Genomic DNA, 24,333 nt, shown 5'->3' with positions numbered 1-24,333 from the left:
ACGTGGAATCGGGAGAAATGAATAGTTTTAGCTTCAGAGGATTCTGCATTTACATCTACATCCATACTCCGCTAGCCAACTGACGGTGTGTGGCGGAGGGTACCCTGAGTACCTCTATCGGTTCTCCCTTCTATTCCAGTCTCGTATTGTTCGTGGAAGGAAGGATTGTCGGTATGATTCTGTGTGGGCTCTAATCTCTCTGATTTTATCCTCATGGTCTCTTCGCGAGATATACGTGGGAGGGAGCAATATACTGCTTGACTCCTCGGTGAAGGTATGTTCTCGAAAATTCAACAAAAGCCCGTACCGAGCTACTGAGCGTCTCTCCTGCAAAGTCTTCCACTGGAGTTTATCTATCATATCCGTTTCGCGATTACTAAATGATCCTGTAACGAAGCGCGCTGCTCTCCGTTGGATCTTCTCTATCTCTTCTATCAGCCCTATCTGATACGGATCCCACACTGGTGAGCAATATTCGAGCAGTGGGCGAACAAGCGTACTGTAACCTACTTCCTTTGTTGTCGGATTGCATTTCCTTGGGATTCTTCCAATGAATTTCAGTCTGACATCTGCTTTACCGACGATCAACTTTATATGATCATTCCATTTTAAATCACTCCTAATGGCTACTCCCAGATATTTTATGGAATTAACTGCTTCCAGTTGCTGACCTGATATACTGTAGCTAAAAGATTCAGGATCTTTCTTTCTATGTATTCGCAGCACATTACACTTGTCTACATTGAGATTCAATTGCGATTCCCTGCACCATGCGTCAATTCGCTGCAGATCCTCCTGTATTTCAGTACAGTTTTTCCGTTGTTACAACCTCTCGATATACCACAGCATCACCCGCAAAAAGCCTCAGTGACCTCCCGATGTTATCCACAAGGTCATTTATGTACACTACTGGCCATTAAAGTTGTTACACCTCGAAGATGACGTGCTACAGACGCGAAATTTAACCGATTGGAAGAACATGCTGTGATATGCAAATGATTAGCTTTTCAGAGCATTCACACAAGGTTGGCGCCGGTGGCGACACCTACAGCGTGCTGACATGAGGAAAGTTTCCAGCCGATTTCTCATACAAAAACAGCAGTTGACCGGCGTTGCCTGGTCAAATGTTGTTGTGATGCCTCGTGTAAGGAAGAGAAATGCGTACCATTACGTTTACCACTTTCATAAAGGTCAGATTGTAGCCTGTCACAACTGCGAATTATTGTATAGCGACATTGCTGCTCGCGTTGGTCGAGATCCAGTGACTGTTAGCAGAATATGGAATCGATGGGTTCAGGAGGTAATACGGAACGCCGTGCTTGATCCCAACGGCCTCGTATCACTAGCAGTCGAGATGACAGGCATCTTATCCGCATGGCTGAAACGGATCATGCAGCCACGTCTCGATCCCTAGGTCAACAGATGGGGACGTTTGCAAGACAACAACCATCTGCACGAACAGTTAGATGACGTTTGCAGCAGCATGGACTATCAGCTCGGATACCATGGCTGCGGTTACTCATGACGCTGCATCACATACAGGAGCGCCTGCGATGGTGTACTCAACGACAAACCTGGGTGCACGAAAGGCAAAATGTCATTTTTTCGGATGAATCCAGGTTCTGTTTACAGTATCATGATGGTTGCATCCATGTTTGGCTACAATGCGGTGAACGCACATTGGAAGCGTGTATTCGTCATCGCCATAATGGCGTATCACCCAGCGTGATGGTATAGGGTGCCATTGGTTACACGTCTCTGTCACCTCTTGTTCACATTGACGGCACTTTGACAGTGGACGTTACATTTCAGATGTATTACGACCCGTAACTCTACCCTTCATTCGATCCCTGCGAAACCCTACATTTCAGCAGGATAATGCACGACCGCATGTGGCAGGTCATGGGCCTTTTGGATACAGAAAATGTTCGACTGCTGACCTGGCCAGCACATTCTACATATCTCTCACCAATTTGAAACGTTTGGTCAATGGTGGCCGAGCAACTGGCTCGTCACAATACGCCAGTCACTATTCTTGATGAACTGTGGTATCGTGTTGAAGCTGCATGGGCAGCTGTAACTGTACACGCCATCCAAGCTCTGTTTGACTCAATGCCCAGGCGTATCAAGGTCGTTATTACGGCCAGAGGTGGTTGTTCTGGGTACTGATTTCTCAGGATCTATGTACCCAATCTGCGTGAAAATGTAATCACATGTCAGTTCTAGTATAATATATTTGTACAATGAATACCCGTTCATCATCTGCATTTCTTCTTGGTGTAGCAATTTTAATGGCCAGTAATGTATGTTGTGAATAGCGACGGTCCTACGACACTGCTCTGCGGCACACCTGAAATCACTCTTATTTCGGAAGACTTTTCTCCACTGAGAATGAGATGCTGCGTTCTGTTATCTAGGAACTCTTCAATCCAATCACACAATTGGTCTGATAGTTCATATGCTCTTACTTCTGAAAGAATGGATGTCACAGAGAAATGCAACCTAGAGGTTGTTTCCTGAATGAATGCTTCGCTCTGCAGGACAGTGTGCCCTGCTTGAAACGTCCTAGCATGAAGGGGAAAAATACAGTTTGCTTCAATGGGACTCGAAACTGGAACGCCCGCATCGATGTTCAGCTATCCAGATCTGTCCTCTCAGTGTCCCAAGTCCAGCGCGACTCACGGCAAATCATCGAGTAAAACTGAAGTGATATCAGGTGTTCACCAGGGAAGCGTCCTAGGACCTCTGCTGTTCCTGATCTATATAAATGACCTGGGTGGCAATCTGAGCAGTTCTCTTAGGTTGTTCGCAGATGATGCTGTAATTTACCGTCTAGTAAGGTCATGCGAAGACCAGTATTAGTTGCAAAGCGATTTAGAAAAGATTGCTTTATGGTGTGGCAGGTGGCAGTTGACGCTAAATAACGAAAAGTGTGAGGTGATCCACATGAGTTCCAAAAGAAATCCGTCGACATTCGATTACTCGATAAATAGTACAATACTCAAGACTGTCAATTCAACTAAGTACCTGGGTGTTAAAATTACGAACAACTTCAGTTGGAAAGACCACATACATAATATTGTGCGGAAGACGAGCCAAAGGTGTTTCATTGGCAGGACACTTAGAAGATGGAACAAGTCCACTAAAGAGACAGCTTACACTACACTCGTTCGTCCTCTGTTAGAATATTGCTGCGCGGTGTGGGATCCTTACCAGGTGGGATTGACGGAGGACATCGAAAGGGTCATTATCACGTAATAGAGGAGAGAGTATGGCAGATATGATACACGAGTTGGGATGGAAGTCATTATAGCAAAGACGTTTTTCGTCGCGGCGAGATCTATTTACGAAATTTCAGCCACCAACTTTCTCCTTTGTTGAGCCCAACCTACATTGGTAGGAATGATCATCAAAATAAAATAAGTGAAATCAGAGCTGGAACAGAAAGGTTTAGGTGTTCGTTTTACCCGCGCGCTGTTCTGGAGTGGAATGGTAGAGAGATAGTATGGTTGTGGTTCGATAAAGCCTCTGCCAAGCACTTAAATGTGAATTGCAGAGTAATCATGTAGATGTAGATGTACACAGTGTGCGCCGCTTGAAACATCCTAGCAGGAGGGAAAAAATACAGTTTGCTGGAATGGGACTCGAACCCGGAACGCCCGCATCAATGTCCAGCTCTGTCCCCTCAGTGTCCAAGTCCAGCGCGACCCACGGTTTTAGCCGGCGCCAGCTGGTGACTCACGTGTGTCCGCGGTGCGGCGACGTGTGGCGCTGCAGCAGGCCGCGGTCATGCTTGGCGCATCGCCGAGACACGGCGCCGCCTACGGCCGCTCACTCTGCCCGGGGCATGGTGCCGCTCCTGCAAGCACACCGACCACATACAAACTCTGTTCGCTCACATCTCGTCACCTGTAAAAAACACACACTGCTCGTCATCAGGAATTTACCCCGTCTGACAAAAAATTGAAGCGCCCCGAACACGCAGTCAAATGTGATTCTTGAGCTTCTCCCGGCGTATTTGATAATGGCTAAGCAGGGATGGCTAGAGGACAAACGTAAGGATGTAGAGGGTTATCCCACTAGGGGTAAGATAGATAGTGCCTACAGCAAAATTAAAGAGACCTTTGGAGAACAGAGAACCACTTGTATGAATATCAAGAGCTCAGATGGAAACCCAGTTCTAAGCAAAGAAGGGAAAGCAGAAAGGTCGAGGGAGTATATAGAGGGCCTATACAAGGGCAATGTACTTGAGGACAATATTATGGAAATGGAAGTGGATGTAGATGAAGATGAAATGGAAGATACGATACTGCGTGAAGAGTTTCATAGAGCACTGAAAGACCAGAGTCGAAACAAGGCACCGGGAGTAGACAACATTCCATTAGAACTACTGACGGCCTTGGGAGAGCCGGTCCTGACATAACTCTACCATCTGGTGAGCAAGATGTATGAGACAGGCGAAATACCCTCAGACTTCAAGAAGAATATAATAATTCCGATCCCAAAGAAAGCAGGTGCTGACAGATGTGAAAATTACCGAACGATCAGTTTAATAAGTCACGGATGCAAAATACTAACGCGTATTCTCTACAGACGAATGGAAAAACTGGTAGAAGCTGACTTCGGGGAAGATCAGTTTCGATTCCGTAGAAATATTGGAACATGTGAGGCAATACTGACCTTACGACTTATCTTAGAAGAAAGATTAAGGAAAGGCAAACCTACGTTTCTAGCATTTGTAGACTTAGAGAAAGCTTTTGACAATGTTGACTGGAATACTCTATTTCAAATTCTGAAGGTGGCAGGGGTAAAATACAGGGAGCGAAAGGCTATTTACAATTTGTACAGAAAGCAGATGGCAGTTATAAGAGTCGAGGGGCGGGAAAGGAAAGCAGTGGTTGGGAAGGGATTGAGACAGGGTTGTAGCCTATCCCAGACGTTATTCAATCTGTATATTGAACAAGCAGTGAAGGAAACAAAAGAAAAATTTGGGGTAGGTATTAAAATCCATGGAGAAGAAATTAAAACTTCCAGGTTTGCCGATGACATTGTAATTCTGTCGCCGGCTGGTGTGGCCGTGCAGTTCTAGGCGCTACAGTCTGGAACCGCGTGACCGCTACGGTCGCAGGTTCGAATCCTGCCTCGGGCATGGATGTGTGTGATTTCCTTAGGTTAGTTAGGTTTAAGTAGTTCTAACTTCTAGGGGACTGATGCACAGATGTTAACTCCCATAGTGCTCAGAGCCATTTGAACCATTTTTGTAATTCTGTCAGAGACAGCAAAGGACTTGGAAGAGTAGTTGAACGGAATGGACAGTGTCATGAAAGGAGGGTATAAGATGAACATCAACAAAAGTAAAAAGAGGATAATGGAATGTAGTCGAATTAAGCCGGCAGATGATGAGGGTATTAGATTAGGAAATGAGACACTTAAAGTAGTAAAGAAGTTTTGCTATTTGGGGAGCAAAATAACTGATGATGGTCTAAGTAGAGAGGAATCAAATGTAGACTGGCAATGGCAACGAAAGCGTTTCTGAAGAAGAGAAATTTGTTAACATCGAGTATTGATTTAAGTGTCAGGAAGTCGTTTCTGAAAGTATTTGTATGGAGCGTAGCCATGTATGGAAGTGAAATATGGACGATAACTAATTTGGACAAGAAGAGAATAGAAGCTATCGAAATGTGGTGCTGCAGAAGAATGCTGAAGATTAGATGGGTAGATAATATAACTAATGAGGAGGTATTGAATAGGATTGGGGAGAAGAGAAGTTTGTGGCACAACTTAACTAGAAGAAGGGATCAGTTGGTAGGACATGTTCTGAGGCATCAAGGGATCACCAGTTTAGTATTGGAGGGCAGCGTGGAGGGTAAAAATCGTAGAGGGAGACCAAGAGATGAATACACCAAACAGATTCAGAAGGATGTAGGTTGCAGTAGGTACTAGGAGATGAAGAAGCTTGCGCAGGATAGAGTAGCATGGAGAGCTGCATCAAACCAGTCTCAGGACTGAAGACCACAAAAACAACAACATTTGATAATCAAAATATCCATGGGTGTAATGCCGTTCTACAGTGTCCAACGGGAACACCAGAGGTACACTCGACTTATGTATCCGAGCAAGTCGGCGGTCGCTGTACATTGTTTGTTGGAAAATCACGCTATGGAATATGAGCGCACGAGGATTCTGGTAAAGACGTCGAGATACTGGGACAGCGTTGTTAGAGAGGCCATCGAAATTCGTACCAATGATGACCTCATAAACCGTGACTGTGGCTATAATCTTACAAGGGAACCTCCCCGTCGCACCCGCTTTAGATTTAGTTATACGTTGGCTCAGTGGATAGGCTATGAAAAACTAAACACAGATCAATCGAGAAAACAGTAAGAAGTTGTGTGGAACTATGAAAATATAAGCAAAATATACAAACTGAGTAATCCATGCGAAGATAGGCAACATCAAGGAGACGCTGAGCTTAGGATCGCCATGGTCCCGTGGTTAGCGTGAGCAGCTGCGGAACGAGAAGTCCTTCGTTCAAGTCTCCCCTCGAGCGAAAAGTTTTTCTTTATTTTCGCAAAGTTATGATCTGTCCATTCGTTCATTGACGTCTCTGTTCACTGTAATAAGTTTGGTGTCTGTGTTTTCCGACCGCATCGCAAAACCGTGCGATTAGTAGACGAAAGGACGTGCCTCTCCAATGGGAACCGAAAACATTTAATTGCGAGGTCATACGTCAACCGATTCCTCCACAGGAAAACAGGTCTGATATATTCTATACGACACTGGTGACGGCATGTGCGTCACATGACTGGAATATGTTGTTGACCCACCTAACTTGTACACTTGGCGAATGGGTAAAAACATTCTTCTACGTTGCCCGATTTAGGTTTTCTTGTGGATGTGATAATTACTCACAAAAAAGTGATGAAAACATAAGAGTTTGTCACATAAACTGCAAGAAATGAATACAACAGTTTCACAGTCGCTCAATTTTCCCTGTGCTCTGTCAAAACATATGTTTTTAACGTTTTCAAATTTTTCCGTGTGTAGACCGTCAAATCCTGCGTGTGTCCAAGCAAATCTGAACATGTCCTGGAATTTTGGAGAGCGAAGTTGATTATGTGTGAGTGCCTGAGCTTTGATAATTGTCTGAAAATAAAAAATTAAACTTTTCGCTCGAAGGAAGACTTTAACCAAGGACCTCTCGTTCGGCAGCTGCTCACGCTAACCACGGGATCACGGCGCTCCTGAGTTCTGTTTATCCTTGATGTTGCCTATCTTGCGCATGGACTACTCAGTTTGTATATTTTGCTTAGTTTTTCATAGTCCCACAGAACTTCTTCCTGTTTTGTCGATTGATCTGTGTTCAGTGTTTCAAAGCCTATCCACTGTGGCAACTTATGACTAAATCTGAGGGGGGTGCGATGGGGATGTTCCCTTGTTAGCAAGGCTTGGGAACCAGCGATTGGATTAATCAAGAGTAAATCGAGCAAACGTATAGCTGTGACGACCACGTCGGACAGAGCCATCACACCGACGTCATCTCAGACGCCGTCGCAATCTGTTCCACCGCGCGACCGTGGCGCGGGGCGCGGACGGCGGAGGGAGTGCGCCGCGGGCGGAGGGTATTTAAATCGGCCGCCGCCGCGACCGAACCCAGTTCCCCCTGAGCAGCAATAGCGTACGGATCTCCGTACCGGCACGTTCACAGGAGCTCAGTCCGTCAGTTCACCTGATGATGGCGACATGTATGATCGCCGAAAAATTGTGCCCGTTGGACACTGGAGACCGCAGTACACCCGTGGATATTTTGACACAGTCAAATGTTAATGTAATTACAATGAAATGAATACCCCTAACTGCATACAGGCGTTCATATAAGTCAACGGGGACAGTTGAAAATGTGTGCCCCCACCGGGACTCGAACCCGGGATCTCCTGCTTACATGGCAGACGCTCTATCCATCTTTTTTTGTTTTTTTTTTTTTAGTGTTCTCATTTTGTGCGTTTGCATTTGTTCGGTGCGGACGTGTCATGACACCCGTTCAAGTTCAGTGTTGAGCCGCTGACTCAGTTTTTTATTACAGAGGGCAGCTAACTCTCTGACCGAACACGCTGAGCTACCGCACAAATGATGTGTTGAACATATTCATACTACGATAAGACAAAAAAAAGACATGTTCTACAACCACGAGGATCTCCTCAGCACGGATCTATGGAACGAAAATCTAATCTAAGCCGTGCCGGCGTCCAGCTGAGCCGCCGAGGACACAGAGGATGGTGTGACTGCAGGAACTTATCTCTGGCACGCGTCCTGTGAGACCCACATTCGTAACTTATTGTCCCGCACTATATTCATAGCGCTCCTGTCCATTGTACTCATTACTCGCAGGCTTTACTGCCGATTCCCGTAAGAGTTTGGGCATTGTTTGTGCATCCACACAGAAGGAGATGGTGAAATGGGTGGGCCGCGCGGGTTTAGCCGAGCGGTCTTACAAGGGATCCTCCCCATCGCACCCCACTCAGATTTAATTATAAGTCCGCACAGTGTATAGGCCTTGAAAACTGAACACAGATCAACCGAGAAAACAGGAAGAAGTTGTGTGGAACTATGAAAAATTAGCAAAATATACAAACTGTGTAGTCCATGCGGAACATATGCAACATCAACGAGAGGGTGAGCTCAGGAGCGCCCTTCTCCCGTGGTTAGCGTGAGCAGATGCGGAACGAGAGGTCCTTGGTTCAAGTCTTCCCTCGAGTGCAGAGTTTAATTTTTTATTTACAGTTTACGTTACAAACGCTTATGTTTTCACCACTTTTTTGGGAGTGATTATCACATCCACAAGAAAACCCAAATCGGGCAGGTAGAATAATCTTTTTACCCATTCGCCAAATGTACAAGTTAGGTGGGTCGACAACATATTCCCATGTGACGCACATGCCGTCACCAGTGTCGTATAGAATATATCGGACGTGTTTTCCTGTGGAGGAGTCGGTTGACCTATGACCTTGCGATCAAATGTTTTCGGTTCCCATCGAAGAGGCACGTCCTTTCGTCTACTAATCGCACGGTTTTGCGGTGAGGTCGCAAAACACAGACACTAAACTTATTACCGTGAACAGAGACGTCAATGAACGAACTGACAGATCATAACTTTGCGAAAATAAAGAAAGTAAACTGTACCACATAAGCGGCTTGTAGTGATATTGCATGCTTATGGAATATCGACTCAGTTACGTGACTGCATTCGTAATTTCCTGTCAGAGAGGTCACAGTTCGTAGTAACCAACGGAAAGTCATCGAGTAAAACAGAATTGATTTCTGGGGTTCCCCAAGGTAGTGTTATAGGCCCTTTGCCGTTCCTCATCTATATAAACCATTCAGGAGACAATCTGGGCAGCAGTCTTAGGTTGTTTGCGGATGATGCTGTCGTTTATCGACTAATAAAGCCATTAGAAGAACAAAACAAACTGAAAACAATTTATAAAGACATCTGTATGGTGCAAAAATTGGCAACTGATGCTAAATAATGAAAATAGTAAGGTCATCCATATGAGTGCTAAAACGAATCGTTAAACTTCGATTACACGATAAATCATTCAAATCTAAAGGCCGTAAATTAAACTAAATACGTAGGAATTGCCATTACGAACATCTTAAATTGGAAGGAACACACAGAAAATGTTGTGGGGAAGGCTAACCAAAGACTACGTTTTATTGGAGGGACACTTAGAAAATGTAGCATGTCTACTAAAGAGACTGCCTACACTAGGCTTGTCCTTCCTCTTTCAGAATTCTGCTACGTGGTCTGTGATCCTTAGACAGGATTGACGGAGTACATCGAGAAAGTTCAAAGCAGAGCAACATGTTTTGTATTATCGTGAAATAGGGGAGAGAGTGTCACTGAAATGATACAGGATTTGGGGGTGGACATCATTAAAACAAAGGAGTTTTTCGTAGCGGCGGAATCTTCTCACGAAATTTCAATTATCAACTTTCTCCTCCGAATGCGAAAATATTTTGTTGACGCCGACTTAGTTGGGGAAATCAGAGCTTGCACCGAAAGATATAGGTGCTCGTCTTTTCCGCGCGCTGTTCGAAAGTGAACTAATAGATAATTATTGTGAAGGTGGTGATGACCCTCTGCCAGGCACTTAAATGTGATGTGCAGAGTATCCATGTAGATGTAGATGTACAGACGCTGCATACCCGTGTGAGACAAAGTTATCAGCGCTGAGTTCGAAAGGGGCCTCATCGGAGGTCTCCATTTGACCGCTTGGAAGAATGGTGGGGCTTTCGGCTATGGCAGCGGCTTGACATTGGACTGCATGGGTACTTGGGGGCAGGTGTACTAGACGTCTGACCAACACAAGGGAGGATCGCCGATTGTGCAACAAGCACATGTCCTCACAAATGCAGATACAATTCCTTACACACGTGTCACTGCAGCGAGGGTTAACAAATACCGCGAGTGTCCGAAAAGTACGTTGAAAATATTTTCCCCGTCTGTACCATGATAGCTGTGTAAAATTAAACTATAAAGATATGCTTGATGTTCGGCAGTTTATAGTGCTGTACCAATATTTGCTCTACTATCATGATAAATGATTACAGTCCAGGAGTAATGGTAGCTGGCAGCAGTGCTCCTAAAAGATAATCCGTGGTAGCATACGATACATAAAAGCCTGAAGGTGTTACTTCAGCTGTTCGTTAGTCGTTGAGAGAAAGCGGGAGTAGAAGAAGGAGTAAGGCGTTCTACAACGAACTGTTGCAATATGGTGCGCGGAGTAGCAAACGGATCGCTTGGTGACAACAAAGTTATTGTGAGTTGGATGGCCCAACGCATCTGACACAGCAGAGTACAAAAGTGCGCTTGACAGCAGAAATCTAGCGCGTGACGCTGAGTCAAGGCGGGAGTTAATTACACTGTGAGGAAGACACAACCGTTCTCCCACCTCGGATGTCATTATTAAATTTACACAACAAGTAGTTTCGGCCATAAGCGTTTTCAAGATCTACCCGGATACAAACCAACGTCACACACTTTGCAGGGATAGCATTCTTCACCTCAATGCATAATATTTCTGCTTGTGCGTTATTGCTGCATAGTGTGTGGCGGTGATTTCTATCTAGGTAGGCATAATGATTGAAATGACTAACGACGAAGTAAAATAAACACAGTGTAGGTGATACTGTGCAGCCGAGTTGGCATAATGACTGTTTGCTTCTTACACCACGGGTGGTTCCGAAACTAGCAATTAACAAAAGCTAATTACATTATTTTGGTCTCCTTGAAAATAATGGTTCTGTTGTCTACTAGGGCTTTGTAATTTCCGTCGTCTGTTAAGCACTTTCGTCATTAGAAGTGCTCAGGCGACGATGCCACTAAGAACAGAAGGATCGGAAATTTCTTACAATAACTGCTAATAAATGATGTGATGCGTCCTTGTGACAGATCACAAGAGAGAAAACAAGTATCAGAACATCGATTAACAGATGTTCAGATGTGTGTTAATTCCTAAGGGACCAAACTGCTGAGTTCATCCGTCCCTAGACTTATACACTATTAAACTAAGGTAAACTATAACTTAATCGAACAACAACAAAACACACACACACACACACACACACACACACACACACACACACACACACACACACAGACAGACGCCCGAGGGAGGAGTCGAACCTCCGGCGGGAGTGGCCGCGCAATCCGTGACATGGCGCCTTAAACCGCGCGGCCACTCAGCGCTGCATCGATTAACAAGAAATATTTTTAGACCTTGTTGCGCATCTTCACTGTATACTATTTGATCAAAAGTAACCGGACATCACTATGTAATGCGGAATTGACGAATAGTCATGAGAAATGGACCCCACGCCCCCCAAGCCCCCAGTACAAAAGGAAGCAGGGAGTACTGTGTTATCAGTAGAGGAGCAGCAACAGCAGAATGAACGATCGGATGAGCTCAGTAATTTCGAACGTGGGCCAGTCATTGGATACCACATCAGTAACAAATCGATCAGGGACATTTAAATACTTTTAAAGACGCCAAAGTCAATTGTTGGCGATATCACAGTGAAATGGAAAAGCGAAGGAACAAGCACAGTTCAAAGTGCTGTCAGCTGTCCAGCTAGCACACTGACATTGTACCATGTAATGAGGTACAATGATCAACTAGCTCCTCATACGCCACGCGTATCTGTAGTCTGTAATACTAAGCGACGCTGATATGGTGTAAAGGGCAAAGCCACTGGACAATGTTTTGTAGTGATGAATCACGCACTACCATGTGGCAATCCGACGGAAGGGTTTGGGTTTGGTGAAGCTGAAAAACGTTACTTCCCATCACGTGTAGTGCCAACAGCGAAGTACAGAGGAGGCGGTGTACGGTATGGGGATGTGCTTCCTTATAGCGCTTAAGAAAAAGCTACATGCTGATGGATATCAACACATTTCACACCACTGTGCACTGCGTACAGCAGATTAACAGTTCGGAGACTAAGACTGATTGTAACAGTATGAGAATGCGCAATCTCGTAATCCAGCACCTTTGAGGCAATAGTTTTCGGACAATAACATTCCTGCAATGGACTGGCCAGCTCAAGAGTCCCGACCTCAACCCAATGTGACACCTTTGGAAGAAATCAGAACGTCGATTTAGCTCCAGACCTCAGGGTCCGACATCACTATCGTCCCCAGTTTCGGCACTTGATCAAGAATGGGCTGCCACAGACATTCACACACCTCACTGAAAGTGCCCCAGCAGTATTCCAGGCTTCATAAAGACTTAACCCTTAATGTCCACGAACAGGTGTCCCGATTGTTTTAATCGGGTCGTGTACTTACAGAGCGACATGGCGGAAGCACTAAAAGCTGTGTTCAAATGGCTCTGAGCACTATGGTACTTAACATCTGAGGTCATCAGTGCCCCAGAACTTAGAACTACTTAAACCTAACTAACCTAAAGACGTCACACACATCCATCCCCGAGGCAGGATTCGAACCTGCGACCGTAGCGGTCGCACGGTTCCAGACTGAAGCGCCTAGAACCGTTCGGCCACATCGGCCGGCAAAAGCTGTGTCAATGAACACTTATTCAAACAGAGCTCGTTTCGATCAAGCGAAGTGAGAACGCTTTTTGGCTTCACATATTTAACTGCTTTTAGCTTCAGTATCTGTCACGTACAAGTGTCTATTATCTTACGCATTTTTCATCAATCCCCACCTGTATGACATGACTTTGGCCAGGCAGCACGCTTAGCTCTGCAATGGACTGTCGATTTTTGCATTTGGAAAGTGATGAAAAGACAACAGACACACGGGTGTATGGCAGATGCTGCAACTGAAAGCAGATATGTATTTGACGACAAAGAACGAACTTTACACTTGATGTAGTGTCAATCTGTGACCTGAAGATGGACACTTTACCAAAAGTAGTTGTCTGTGAGTAAAATTTCGTTACAATATCTTTTGGTGGTCCGTTTTGCTGTTCTTCAGTTACAAGAAAGCCAGGGTCACAAGTACACGAAAACAAAAGAAATCATCTGCAAGGCAAGGGCCTGTGAACTATTCTCAAAGGTACTTCAAAGAAGAAAAGAAATTATGAAATAAACAAGAAATTTTGTAAAATTAACTGTGCTCCAAAAACATAACACCACGAATGGCTGGAAAGACTTCCGTCTCCATCAGACGGCCCAGTCCCACAAGGAGCAGCATGATAAATTAAGAAAAAAAAAGTCTCCCAGAAAGCAACTTAATGAATTACAATGTCTATTTAGTTATTTGAAGCAAGATGTCCATTAATCTGTAGAGTACTGGGAATCAGTTTTCAGTGGCAGCTCCTTTATTTTGTTCCTCTGGTTCAAAAATGGTTCAAATGGCTCTGAGCACAATGGCACTTAACTTCTGAGGTCATCTGTCCCCTAGAACTTAGAACTACTTAACCCTAACTAACCTAAGGACATCACACACATCCGTGCCCTAGGCAGGATTGGAACCTGCAACCGTAGCGGTCGCTCGGTTCCAGACTGTAGCGCCTAGAACCGCTCGGCCACCACGCCCGGCTGTTCCTCTGGACATACAGCACAGCATACAAGAATCTCCTTACTTACAAACGTCAGCAAAATTATGTTTTAGAGCGCTGTTAACAGGACTTGGTCAACGACTACTTACAACCTAAGAGCGTTTGTGCTTTAATGAGCACAGAGGGCCTTAAGAGTACATTTTAGTTACAGGTGCAAGCATCTGGTTCTATTAATATATCAGCTTAAGAGAGTACTACACAGGGATGAACTGTTTAGCGAGACTGTTGATAGGCAGGCAACGACTTCCGCCGGCCGGTTTGGCCGTGCGGTTCTAAGCGCTTCAGTTTGGAACCGCGTGACCGCTACGGTCGCAGGTTCGAATCCTGCCTCGGGCATGGATGTGTGTGATGTCCTTAGGTTAGTTAGGTTTAAGTAGTTCTAAGTTCTAGGGGGACTGATGACCTCAGTAGTTAAGTCCCATAGTGCTCAGAGCCATTTGAACCACTTGAACCAACGACTTCCTTTCCATCTCTGAGTTTCTATTGGGATCACAGTTGAAGAAAATTTACGTGGGATTTACCAAAACGCTTTTCCAAAAAAATGGTTCAAATGGCTCTGAGCACTATCCGACGTAATTTCTGAGGTCATCAGTCACCTAGAACTTAGAACTAATTAAACCTAATTAACCTAAGGACATCACACACATCCATGCCCGAGGCAGGAATTGAACCTGCGACCGTAGCGGTCACTCGGTTCCAGACTGCAGCGCCTAGAACCTCACGGCCGGCGCTTTTCCACAGTATCGTCTTAAGTCTGACTACTTTCTTGTTGGCCCTCTCCTAGACGGGAAGATGCGCTGCGAAGCTAATCGAAGGCCTAGCTTTTCTGACCAGGCTTACGTTATCTGGCTTCTCTGTGTGTTTTTTAAATAACTATCAAGAATTCTAACGAGAATCTGGCGTGGTTTGACAAAGGTCTGACGATTTCTTGACTGGTGGAACGTAGCACATTATCATGGACTCGTCCGTCGCAGAAAGAGATATAGGAATAGCCCCACGACCGTTCTTGTTAATATTACGTACTTCGCATATAGTATTAGTTGTATTAGGTGCACATTAACCTCAACAACCAACGGAATGTTTGAATGCAGGTTAGAAAATTATGCAGTGAACACACTGAAAAGCATTAACAATGGCATCGGAGTACCAGTTGGTAAGTTTTCATACACAACGACAGAGCACCCAAGAACATATAAACGAGTTAGTGTGCTAGTGATAACCTCAATAGTTCTCAGAACTAAGCTACTGAAGCGCCTGAAACGCAAAGTTTACGATAATAATGTGTTACCAGTTTTGACTTACGGCTGTTAGAGACGGCCTTTTAAGGCGAAAAAAATATTATTATTTTAATGTTCAGGTACTTGACTTACCGTCATTCGCCTTCTTCCTTCCTGATACAGCCTGTTACTTCAGAATTACATCAGCTACTTTTGTAGTTTTTTAAATGTTCTTAATTCGCTAACGCACCAATCTCGTGCCACGTGACTTACTCTGGAGCTGATAGGATGGAGATCCTAAGCAATTGAGCGGTCGTGTAACGGGTAATCATAATGCTTACGGTAAGTTGCAGCCTCAGTGTAATCAGATTAAACTCTATCAGTATCCCATTACAAAGCATGGCATTGAGCCCTTAAGTAGATACAGTCGGCTAAGTCAGAGTGCGGTCGGCGTTACACACAGATTGTAAAAGATATCGCCTTAATTATTTCGCAACCCAAAACTTTGTACATCTTGCAGCATCCATGAAGCATTAGTTTACTTTGTTTCCTCGACTGAGATACACAAGAAGAGACATGAGTGCAGATTAAGCGTCGTGTTCATCAAATATGTTTGATGCCAACTGCCAAACGTTAGTACATTGGCAGGACTGAAGACTAGATACAGCTGGAGGACAATAATTCGAAGCACCCAGCAGGCTTTGCAGCGCGTGGAAAAAAAGAGAAAGATGCGCAGGTACTGATTGGCTCTCACAGTTACTCAGCGCTGATCCTACTGAAAATGTATGGTCTTACCTCAAGAAGAAGTTTGCAAGGAAAAAAAGATCTTTAGTTTGAAACAGATGTCACCGCAAATTCAATACATCTGGAGGTCTCTTCCAAGTGAGTACGTGGAAAACTCGGGTTCAAGCATGCCTCGGAGATACAAAGCAATTATCGACGCTGAGAGTGCATTTTTCTTTTATTTGTATATGCAGTAGGTGAACCAGACAACGAGCTTACTTAACAGACTGTATACGTTAAGTTCAGCAAGTAGCGAAACATAAAATTACAGTCTTTTGATTGCAGGATCGAGAAGTGACATCTGGAGTCAGACGAATCATATAAATTCCTAGTAGCTACAATTTATGGTGCAATGTAGTGTAAGGACCAAATGTGCTTAACTGTAGGTATATCAGACCTCAAGCTGTGATTTATTGGGCGGATACCAGACATCTGCAGCTTGCACGAGAGTTTTTCAGCCTATACTCAAATACTGCTCAAATGACACGGGTCTATCGATCGTATACAAAGCAGACCAGCGCGAAAGGTCACTGGCTGGTTAAACTCGGTTGGAAAGTGTAACAATAGCGCAGAAAAATCAGAACTGGCAGATACTCGAAAAATACAGTTAATATTTCGCGAAAAGCTGCTCAGAAAATTCTACGAACGCCTTTTTGAGGCAGTACAGATAATTTTCAACCTCCTACAAATAATTTCAAAAGAAACCCACTTAGATAACAGTTCGCCAATAAGCATATAATACATCATTTTTTCCGCACGCTCGATTCGAGTAAAGAACGAAGGAAATTTGTTGCATAATGCTATTCTACAAAGAATCCTTTGCCACGTACTCCACAAGCATAGACACAAATGTAAAATGCACGTTTCGTTTCCTGGTCATGTCACCTACATCGTTCACAAAGATGTAAAGTGACTGTTGTGTTTCATCAAAGTACAGTGCCCTCTCTATTCATAATACCACAAGTCCAGTCATAATCGAACTATAGAGGCTCAAAAACGTTGTTCAAGAGAAGCTCACAGTCTGAAACTGCGACGAAAATCTCCATTAATGTAAAGTTAGACAACTGTTCACGACCAAAGCACATGTTATGCGAGACACAGATTTCAGTTCTTGAGGATTCATGCACTTGCCGACAGATGTGAGGACACCTTAAGGCTTACTGGACTACAGGCTGCAAAATAACGAACATTTAGTTTGCGACAGTGCGCGAAGTCCAGTGACTTGTCTCCTTCACTTACTCGTAACCAGAAAGCAACGCCGCTCAGCTGCGGAATGGAGAGGTGATCGCCGCTGACCCCAGCTCGGACGCTCAGCTATATCCGTACTGAAAGAGCTGGCTGGATTCTACGAGCCGTCTTCGCCTACAAACGGACAGCAAGACGGATGCGGTGAGAGCGAGGAAATGCTATTCTCTCTGCAGCCTTGAATGACGAAATGTTACACAATGTCTCCAGGGTTACGTTGAAGGTCATCTGGCTCGTGCGCATGTGAAGTCTATTACCGAATTTATTTTTAATTTTAGGTACCTGTAAACCGCTTTTCCTCTGAAAAGATGGAAGATGAAAAACCGAAATATTCGCACAATACGTTTGCATTGGAAAAAGCCTCGCTTTGTATAAAATCAAAGTTGTCTTCACGATAGTTAGTTGCATGCACCATAAATCATTTGAACGATTCTTTCATCGAAATTATACGGAACGAGAGAGTTTACAGGATATGTAGATATGACTAGTGTTCACATTAATGAACACATTTTTTAGTTCTACTCATGCAACACACTTAAAAATCATTCTTATAAAATTGACAACTAGTTTTTATGTAGAAATACATCAATGTAACAGAAGCAGTTGTCAAGGAGAAACATTTTAAGTTACTTAATTTTATCCATTGTTTTTCAGTGTTTCGTCCGCGACTGTTTTTCTTTCGTAAAATGAAGAACTAACCGCCTTCAGTCACAAGTTGCGTTTATTTACTATACTATGCATTTCGAGCCCTGTAGACTTATTTTCAGGTGCTTTTTAGTGATTTACATAAGTTTTTTTAGTTGTTTGCATCATACAATGTTAAACTGCAAACAACTAAAAAATCTGATGTAAATCACTAAAAAGCACCTGAAGATGAGCCTCCAGGGCTCGAAATGCATAGTGTAGTAAATAAACGCAACTTGTGACTGAAGATGGTTTGTTCTTCATTTCACGATTTTAAGTTACATTTAAAACTTGCTTTGCCACCTCTTACAAGGGGACCCTCCACACTGTAAACCACGGATTTTGATGCGCTTCAAATATGTTATAGAGGCACTTACCCTGAGTACCTTGCTATCCGGTTTTTTAGCGACAGGCCTTGGTTTTTGAGAAAATCGATTTTGAAGTTCATTGCGCGCTTTGTACACCGGTATCATTACATATATTCCGAGCAAGTCAGCGTAGCGCAGCGGTAAAGTTTCACGGCTACCGCGCTGGAGGTGCCGTGTTCTAATCCTGCTCCCATGATTTATTATGAATGCAAGAAACGTCCGGAAAATTTGGTCCTAACGTTAAAAAACGAGTAGACGAATTAACTGGGAAATTCAGAAATATAATAGTCTCCTACACGAAATCCGGGAAGTTCGCGAAACTGGTGTACAAAGAATTTTTGCGTTCTGTAATTCTTCCCTACTTACGGACAGAAAAAATTGTTGTACATTATCTATACGTGCGGATGGCAAACTGATTCAACTTTATACGATCATCCATTTACTAATGAAAGGAAAGCGAGCACCTGCACCCTAAAAGTGGTCCCACCAAAGTGCACTCCTTATTGCTAGTCCTGCGATGTTTATTTTTACCGACAGGAGAAAATCTTCACGAAAATTATTCAGAATACTCCCGAATTGACAACAGAGAGATCGCTTCTAGGGAATATTCGATAAAATTAAATACGCATGGTTTGCATCGAAATTAGCGGATGAAAGAGAAATCTTTTTGAATTCAAAAGAATTGTGTTTTCCGGTATCGCTCATGAAGAAACCGTGCGCCTGCAAGACGGTTGCTTTCAAAAAATGCGCGTGGTGTCGCGAAAATTTGTGCTTCAGTTCTTCCTATGATAAGTATCACCCACAATATTGTTCTGGCACATCAAACAATATGGACGATGAAAAATAAGATTTTGTAATATTGTATGACAGAAAAATTAATAACTGAATATATGTTTATAATTTTGCATACCTTACACTGTTTGTTGATATTCTTTGAAATAAAAATGAAAAATACAGTCCATTAAAAAAAAGTACACTAGCAGGATTCGAACACGATACCTCCAGCGCGGTAGCCTTGAACCTATACAACTGCGTTACGCTAACATAAAATGTCGTGGGACGAGGGCCTCGCGTCAGGTAGGCCATTCGCCGGGTGCAAGTCTTTCGATTTGACGCCAGCCTTGCTCGGAATGTATACTGTTACGGATATACAAAGCACGCAATGAACTTCAAAATCGATTTTCTCAAAAACCGAGGCCCGTCGCTTAAAAACCGGATAGCCAGGTACTCAGGGTAACATAACTGAAGAGCATCAAAATCCATGATTTACAGTATGGAGGGTCCCCTTGTTAGACATTTGGCGAATAAAATCTTCCGCACTAACCGTTTCGCACCTTCAGGTGATAACATTTTAAAAAATCTTGGCGTGGAAAAGTGATTGCTTACAGTCAGGTCCAACCGTTCATCATCCGGATAAAACCAATAGCACGCTAAAAGTGATTGTCTATGATTAAACTGACTGTGCTCGCGCGGCATCATGCTGCAGACAGCATAGAGGTGTGCACGGCCGCAGTGTAAACTGTACTGACGTGTCGATATTACGTGTCGCGCGATCCCAATCAGTTTAATTGCCGACAGCCGCTTTAAACGTGCTACCGGTTTTATCTAGATGATGAACGATACGTCTTGGCTCTATGCAACCAATTTTCCGCACAATCATTTTTTTAAATCTATCACCTGAAGATGCATTTCTACTGATGCGAACCTGGTAATGACTTCTCAATACAAGGATTTTAACAGCCAGTGCGGAAGATTTTATTCACCATGTGGAATTTTGGTTGTGATTTCCCGACCTCTAAAATAATGTCTCAGACATTTTATGTTATTGCGCAAATGATCAAAAATTTTTGTTGCTGCAAATGGAACTTCTTTCTGGGCCACTGACTGTTTTAATAAGCCCCCCCCCCCCCCAAAAAAAAAAGTGCTCTGAACGACTAAATATAACGAAATGCGAGTTTCGTTAAATTATAGCGGTCAGAGTGGCGAATTTTCAAGTAAATTTTAACATTTACAGCTGCCAAATTATGACATCTATTTATTTTTCAATGGAACTATACACTTTTCCTGTAGCACTGGAAAGAGCCTTCGAATTGGACTTCAATGACATAACATGTATGCAACTGGATCAAATAGGAACACGACATCAACGCTGCGAAACCACTGCCCTACTGTAGCAAATGTGAGCAAACATGTAACTCAAGTATGGTTCGTGTATTTATTATTATTATTGTCACACACCAGGTGCACAAAATGTTGACCTTGAGCACTGATACTACTGTAAAGCCATTCCTTACAGGTAACACTGCATGTAGAATCTGATCTGGGCTTAGCGTAGATGCTTGGTGTACGACATTTCATGTATTCTAGAGTCGTGGGGGTTTCCTTGCAGACAACTTATTTTAAGTTTATCCACGCAAATTCCAAAGGTATTAAATATTGTGTTCTCCAACGACCGATTTAACGATATTCAAATTTCTTGTTAAAAAGGTCTGTAATTGTCTGCGCGGAATGTGTGGAACATCCGTTATGTTAGTAAAACATGGATTGCCGTATGTCCAGTGGGATGTCATCCAATAACTGCAGCAGCGTATCTGTTATAAATTGTAGATACTTCTTGCTATTTAGGACCTCATCCATGAAACAGGAACAAATAATTCGAGTGCTAAAAAGCCCGCACCACACATTCGCGTCTTTCAACCAAAGTGGCTTTTCAACTGACCGGCAGTGCATATAGGAAGATGAATTTACGAACGGTTTGTGAACGTTGATTTATTCGTAAACAAGCTCTTGCACAGAAACGTGGCGTCACTTTGTAGTTTCCACAGACTTATTTCTGAGGACTGTAACAGATTTCGTGAGTCGTGTCCATAAAGCTGTTGGTGGAGGAAAATGTGGAAAGAATGAGATCCGATGTTGAGAACACTCTCTTGGTTGATCCCACTCTTACGTCCAGACTGGCTCGCATTGAGGTGTAGATTGTGTGTTACCGCTCCTAAAATGGTAATCGCATTTTTCTGCAGTGACATTCTTTTCCGTTGGCTTATGTATCCTACACACTTCCAATCCATGGATAATGTTTGCAAGGACAGATCGTGAGAGCTTCGCGCTATCAGGATACCATTCAGCATTAGAAGCGCACCGCTACTTTCTCTCTCTCTCTCTCTCTCTCTCTCTGGCCTCCACCCCTCTGTTTAATCTGTAGTATCGTTAGGGCTGTACCACTCCGCTGGCTCCCCGACACGTACATCTTTGAGGTGAGGTGCCGAGACGTTTGCCTAAACTGATAGACCTTTCCTATTAGCGCCCTCCGGTACGGTCCTGTACTAAAATAAAGCTATATCCATTTTTACGACTGTTCTATATATATTTAAGTCTGAATAGCTTCGCGAGCAAGTTGTCTGATCGCTACAACAGCAGACTGATTGGTTTAAAGCCAGCCGTACCTGAGTTACGTGCTTGCTTCCATTTGGTACAGTAAGACAGGCGTTTGGGGGAGCTTTTCTCCTGACGGCGGGACCGCCCTTTGTGGAGCTGTTACCTTGTAACTACTTGTTCCTTTGAATTGCAAGAAAGTGCTCGATAATCGACTTATAGCTCCTATCAAAGTAATATTATTCAGAGAGATAAAGGAATCGACTTCGTTATTTCAAACTGCTCGTTCTGAAGACCTGAAAAACGCAAACCCAACGGCGCCTCACTCTCTCGCAGTCTCGATTATACAGGGTATAAATAAATTCCCTTTACTGGCTTTGAGGACTTACTATAGGGACCATAACGGTTAAGTTTAGCATAAGAACCCACGTTCGGAAACGTACCGTATTTCCTGTACACGCTAAATACAACACACATTGCTCTCTGACTCGTGTTGCTTGTCGTCCGGGGTCGTATTAAAGTAGGGCTAGATGTGAGATTCGGTACCACAGTACAACGTTCCGGGACACAGGCTCACGCATAGCTCGTGCCCCAACATCAGCGTTAGCCGTCGCCCGCGCCAATAGGTCATACTAGGAGGCTACAAGTGTCTCGTTGATCAAGGATTTCATGTGATCCCACACGTAGGAGTCTTGCGGGTTCAGATCGGAACGTGCAGGCTTAGCAATCGGACCACCACGGTCTATCCAATCCTTGCCGAAGACTGAGATGGTGCGCCATCGTGCTGGAACCGCTTGTTTCGGAGCACATACGGTAGCACATCTCACATCTGCCAAGAGTTCATGCAGAACGCCGTCAAGGAGCGGCACTAGTGAGCTGAGCTGTATTGAAATAATGCTCAAAAGAGTGGGGTAACGACTGCAGTCTTCCGCCGGCAATCGTGGCCAAGCAGTTCTAGGCGCTTCAGTCTAGAACCGCGCGACCGCTACGGTCGCAGGTACGAATCCTGCCTCGGGTATGGATGTGTGTGATGTCCTTAGGTTAGTTAGGTTTAAGTAGTTCTAAGTTCTAGGGGACTGATGACCTAATATGTTAAGTCCCATAGTGCTCAAAGCCATTTGAACCATTTTGCAGTCTTCGATGCTATTTTACGTGATTCTTCGACAGATGAAATTCACGACATTCGTCTCCTCATATGAAGGTGACATTTTGGTGTCAGGAAAGTCATACGAAATTACAAAAAAAGTACCTGAATATCGATGAGCAAAGAGACGTATCAGATATGTCTAGTAATAGTAAAAAATGTCCATTTTTTCCTATCTTATCCCAATGTAGTGTGGATGAATTGATATCAGGATCGAGAAGCAAAACTTATTTCGTTATATAAAGTTCAAATATGGAGTCTGTGGAAGCTGCTTCCTTTTCTGTTCTGACAGATACTGACTTTGTTAATTGTTGCCCACGACGAAGGCGAAAATGAAACCAGTAAGCTTTTTTACACTAGAAACTTTATTTGGTTTAATAAACCAGTCCCTGTATGATGCCACAGGCCACTTATTTCTTACGTTATTTTAACTCGATATGTTAACTATTATTGGTAGATTGGGATTAGAACGCGGATCTTCCTTTTCGTTTGATTTGACCCCTTTGGAACAATAAAGTTCCATCACTTCGTTGTTTGACCATATATTAAAACTCCTCAATGTCTCCTGAAAAGGCGTGTGTCTGGGTTCGAATCCGGACACGGCACTAAAGTTTCCGTCATGTCATTTCAAGCTATTGCTTGCATACATCTAACTATTAGTGAAAAGTAATTCTGATTTCGACGTCTTCACGGGTTGTCAAAAAAGTTGGTATTGCCTCTCAGCCGTACATAATTTCTCGTCACATTATTCAAGGTTTTGTGACTCCCAGACAGTGATAAAAAAGAAGTTTGTAGTTAACTTCTCGGTGCAACCAACAACGACGATATGTGCAGGGCTCGACTTACAGTCAGTAAAAACTTTTAGAAAAGTTATTTTTAGGTCAAACATGCGCGTATCTTGCTACTGGTGAAGGAAACTTATATTTCACGTCTACTCGTGCTAGAAAACAATGGTACTGGGTGCTGGCTTTGAATCACAGTAAAATAAATAAATAAATAACAATAAAAAAGTCTTCTCGTTATTCTGAGTTGAAATATTTCACTGTTTGTGAAAATTCGATAGTTTAACATCTGACTATACTTAGTTGACAAGGTGCTCATTTTGAATCCCCGTCCAGTACAACTACTTGCTTCACATCGTTTCAAGTTTAAACATGAGCACCCTTTGTTACTTCCAAATGAACCCATGTTTAACATCTTTCGTGGCTCGTTAACAGGAACACCAGTTGCTGGATAGGAATCCAAGATGCACGGAAAAATTACCGACATATGGTTACAAAATGAGACTAGTTAACTTATAGTGGCCAGAGACTAGGTACTTCACGTCTCTTCACGCCGAGTCACCAACGGCGATAGGTCCTGTGTTCAAGTCTCGGTCACACACCAAAGTTGTGCTTGGTAGCATTGACCATGGGCATTAGGTTTGAATCTAAATC

The 24,333-nt window shown here is 43.6% G+C and overlaps 1 protein-coding gene across 8 annotated transcripts in view; it reads right to left on the bottom strand.

Moving 5' to 3' along the window:
- LOC126278139 (uncharacterized) overlaps positions 1-24,333 on the bottom strand; it is a 219,808-nt gene that overhangs the window by 68,644 nt on the left and 126,831 nt on the right. For 6 of the 8 annotated variants that reach the window (XR_007550660.1, XR_007550662.1, XR_007550664.1 and 3 more), the window contains one exon: positions 3,743-3,859. Coding sequence is in view for 2 of the 8 variants with exons in the window: in XM_049978041.1 (XP_049833998.1) it covers positions 3,743-3,791 (49 nt within the window). In the remaining 6 variants the exon portion in view is untranslated. Of the gene's footprint in view, positions 1-3,742; positions 3,860-17,323; positions 17,447-24,333 lie in introns of those variants that run through there. The other 2 variants (XR_007550665.1, XM_049978050.1) reach the window with 2 other exon arrangements.

This window comes from Schistocerca gregaria, chromosome 1, assembly GCF_023897955.1.
Source record: "Schistocerca gregaria isolate iqSchGreg1 chromosome 1, iqSchGreg1.2, whole genome shotgun sequence".
In the NCBI taxonomy this organism is placed as follows: Eukaryota; Metazoa; Arthropoda; class Insecta; order Orthoptera; family Acrididae; genus Schistocerca; species Schistocerca gregaria.
The sequence above is the reverse complement of the archived record's forward strand: the minus strand, read 5'-3'. Positions and strand labels throughout refer to the sequence as shown.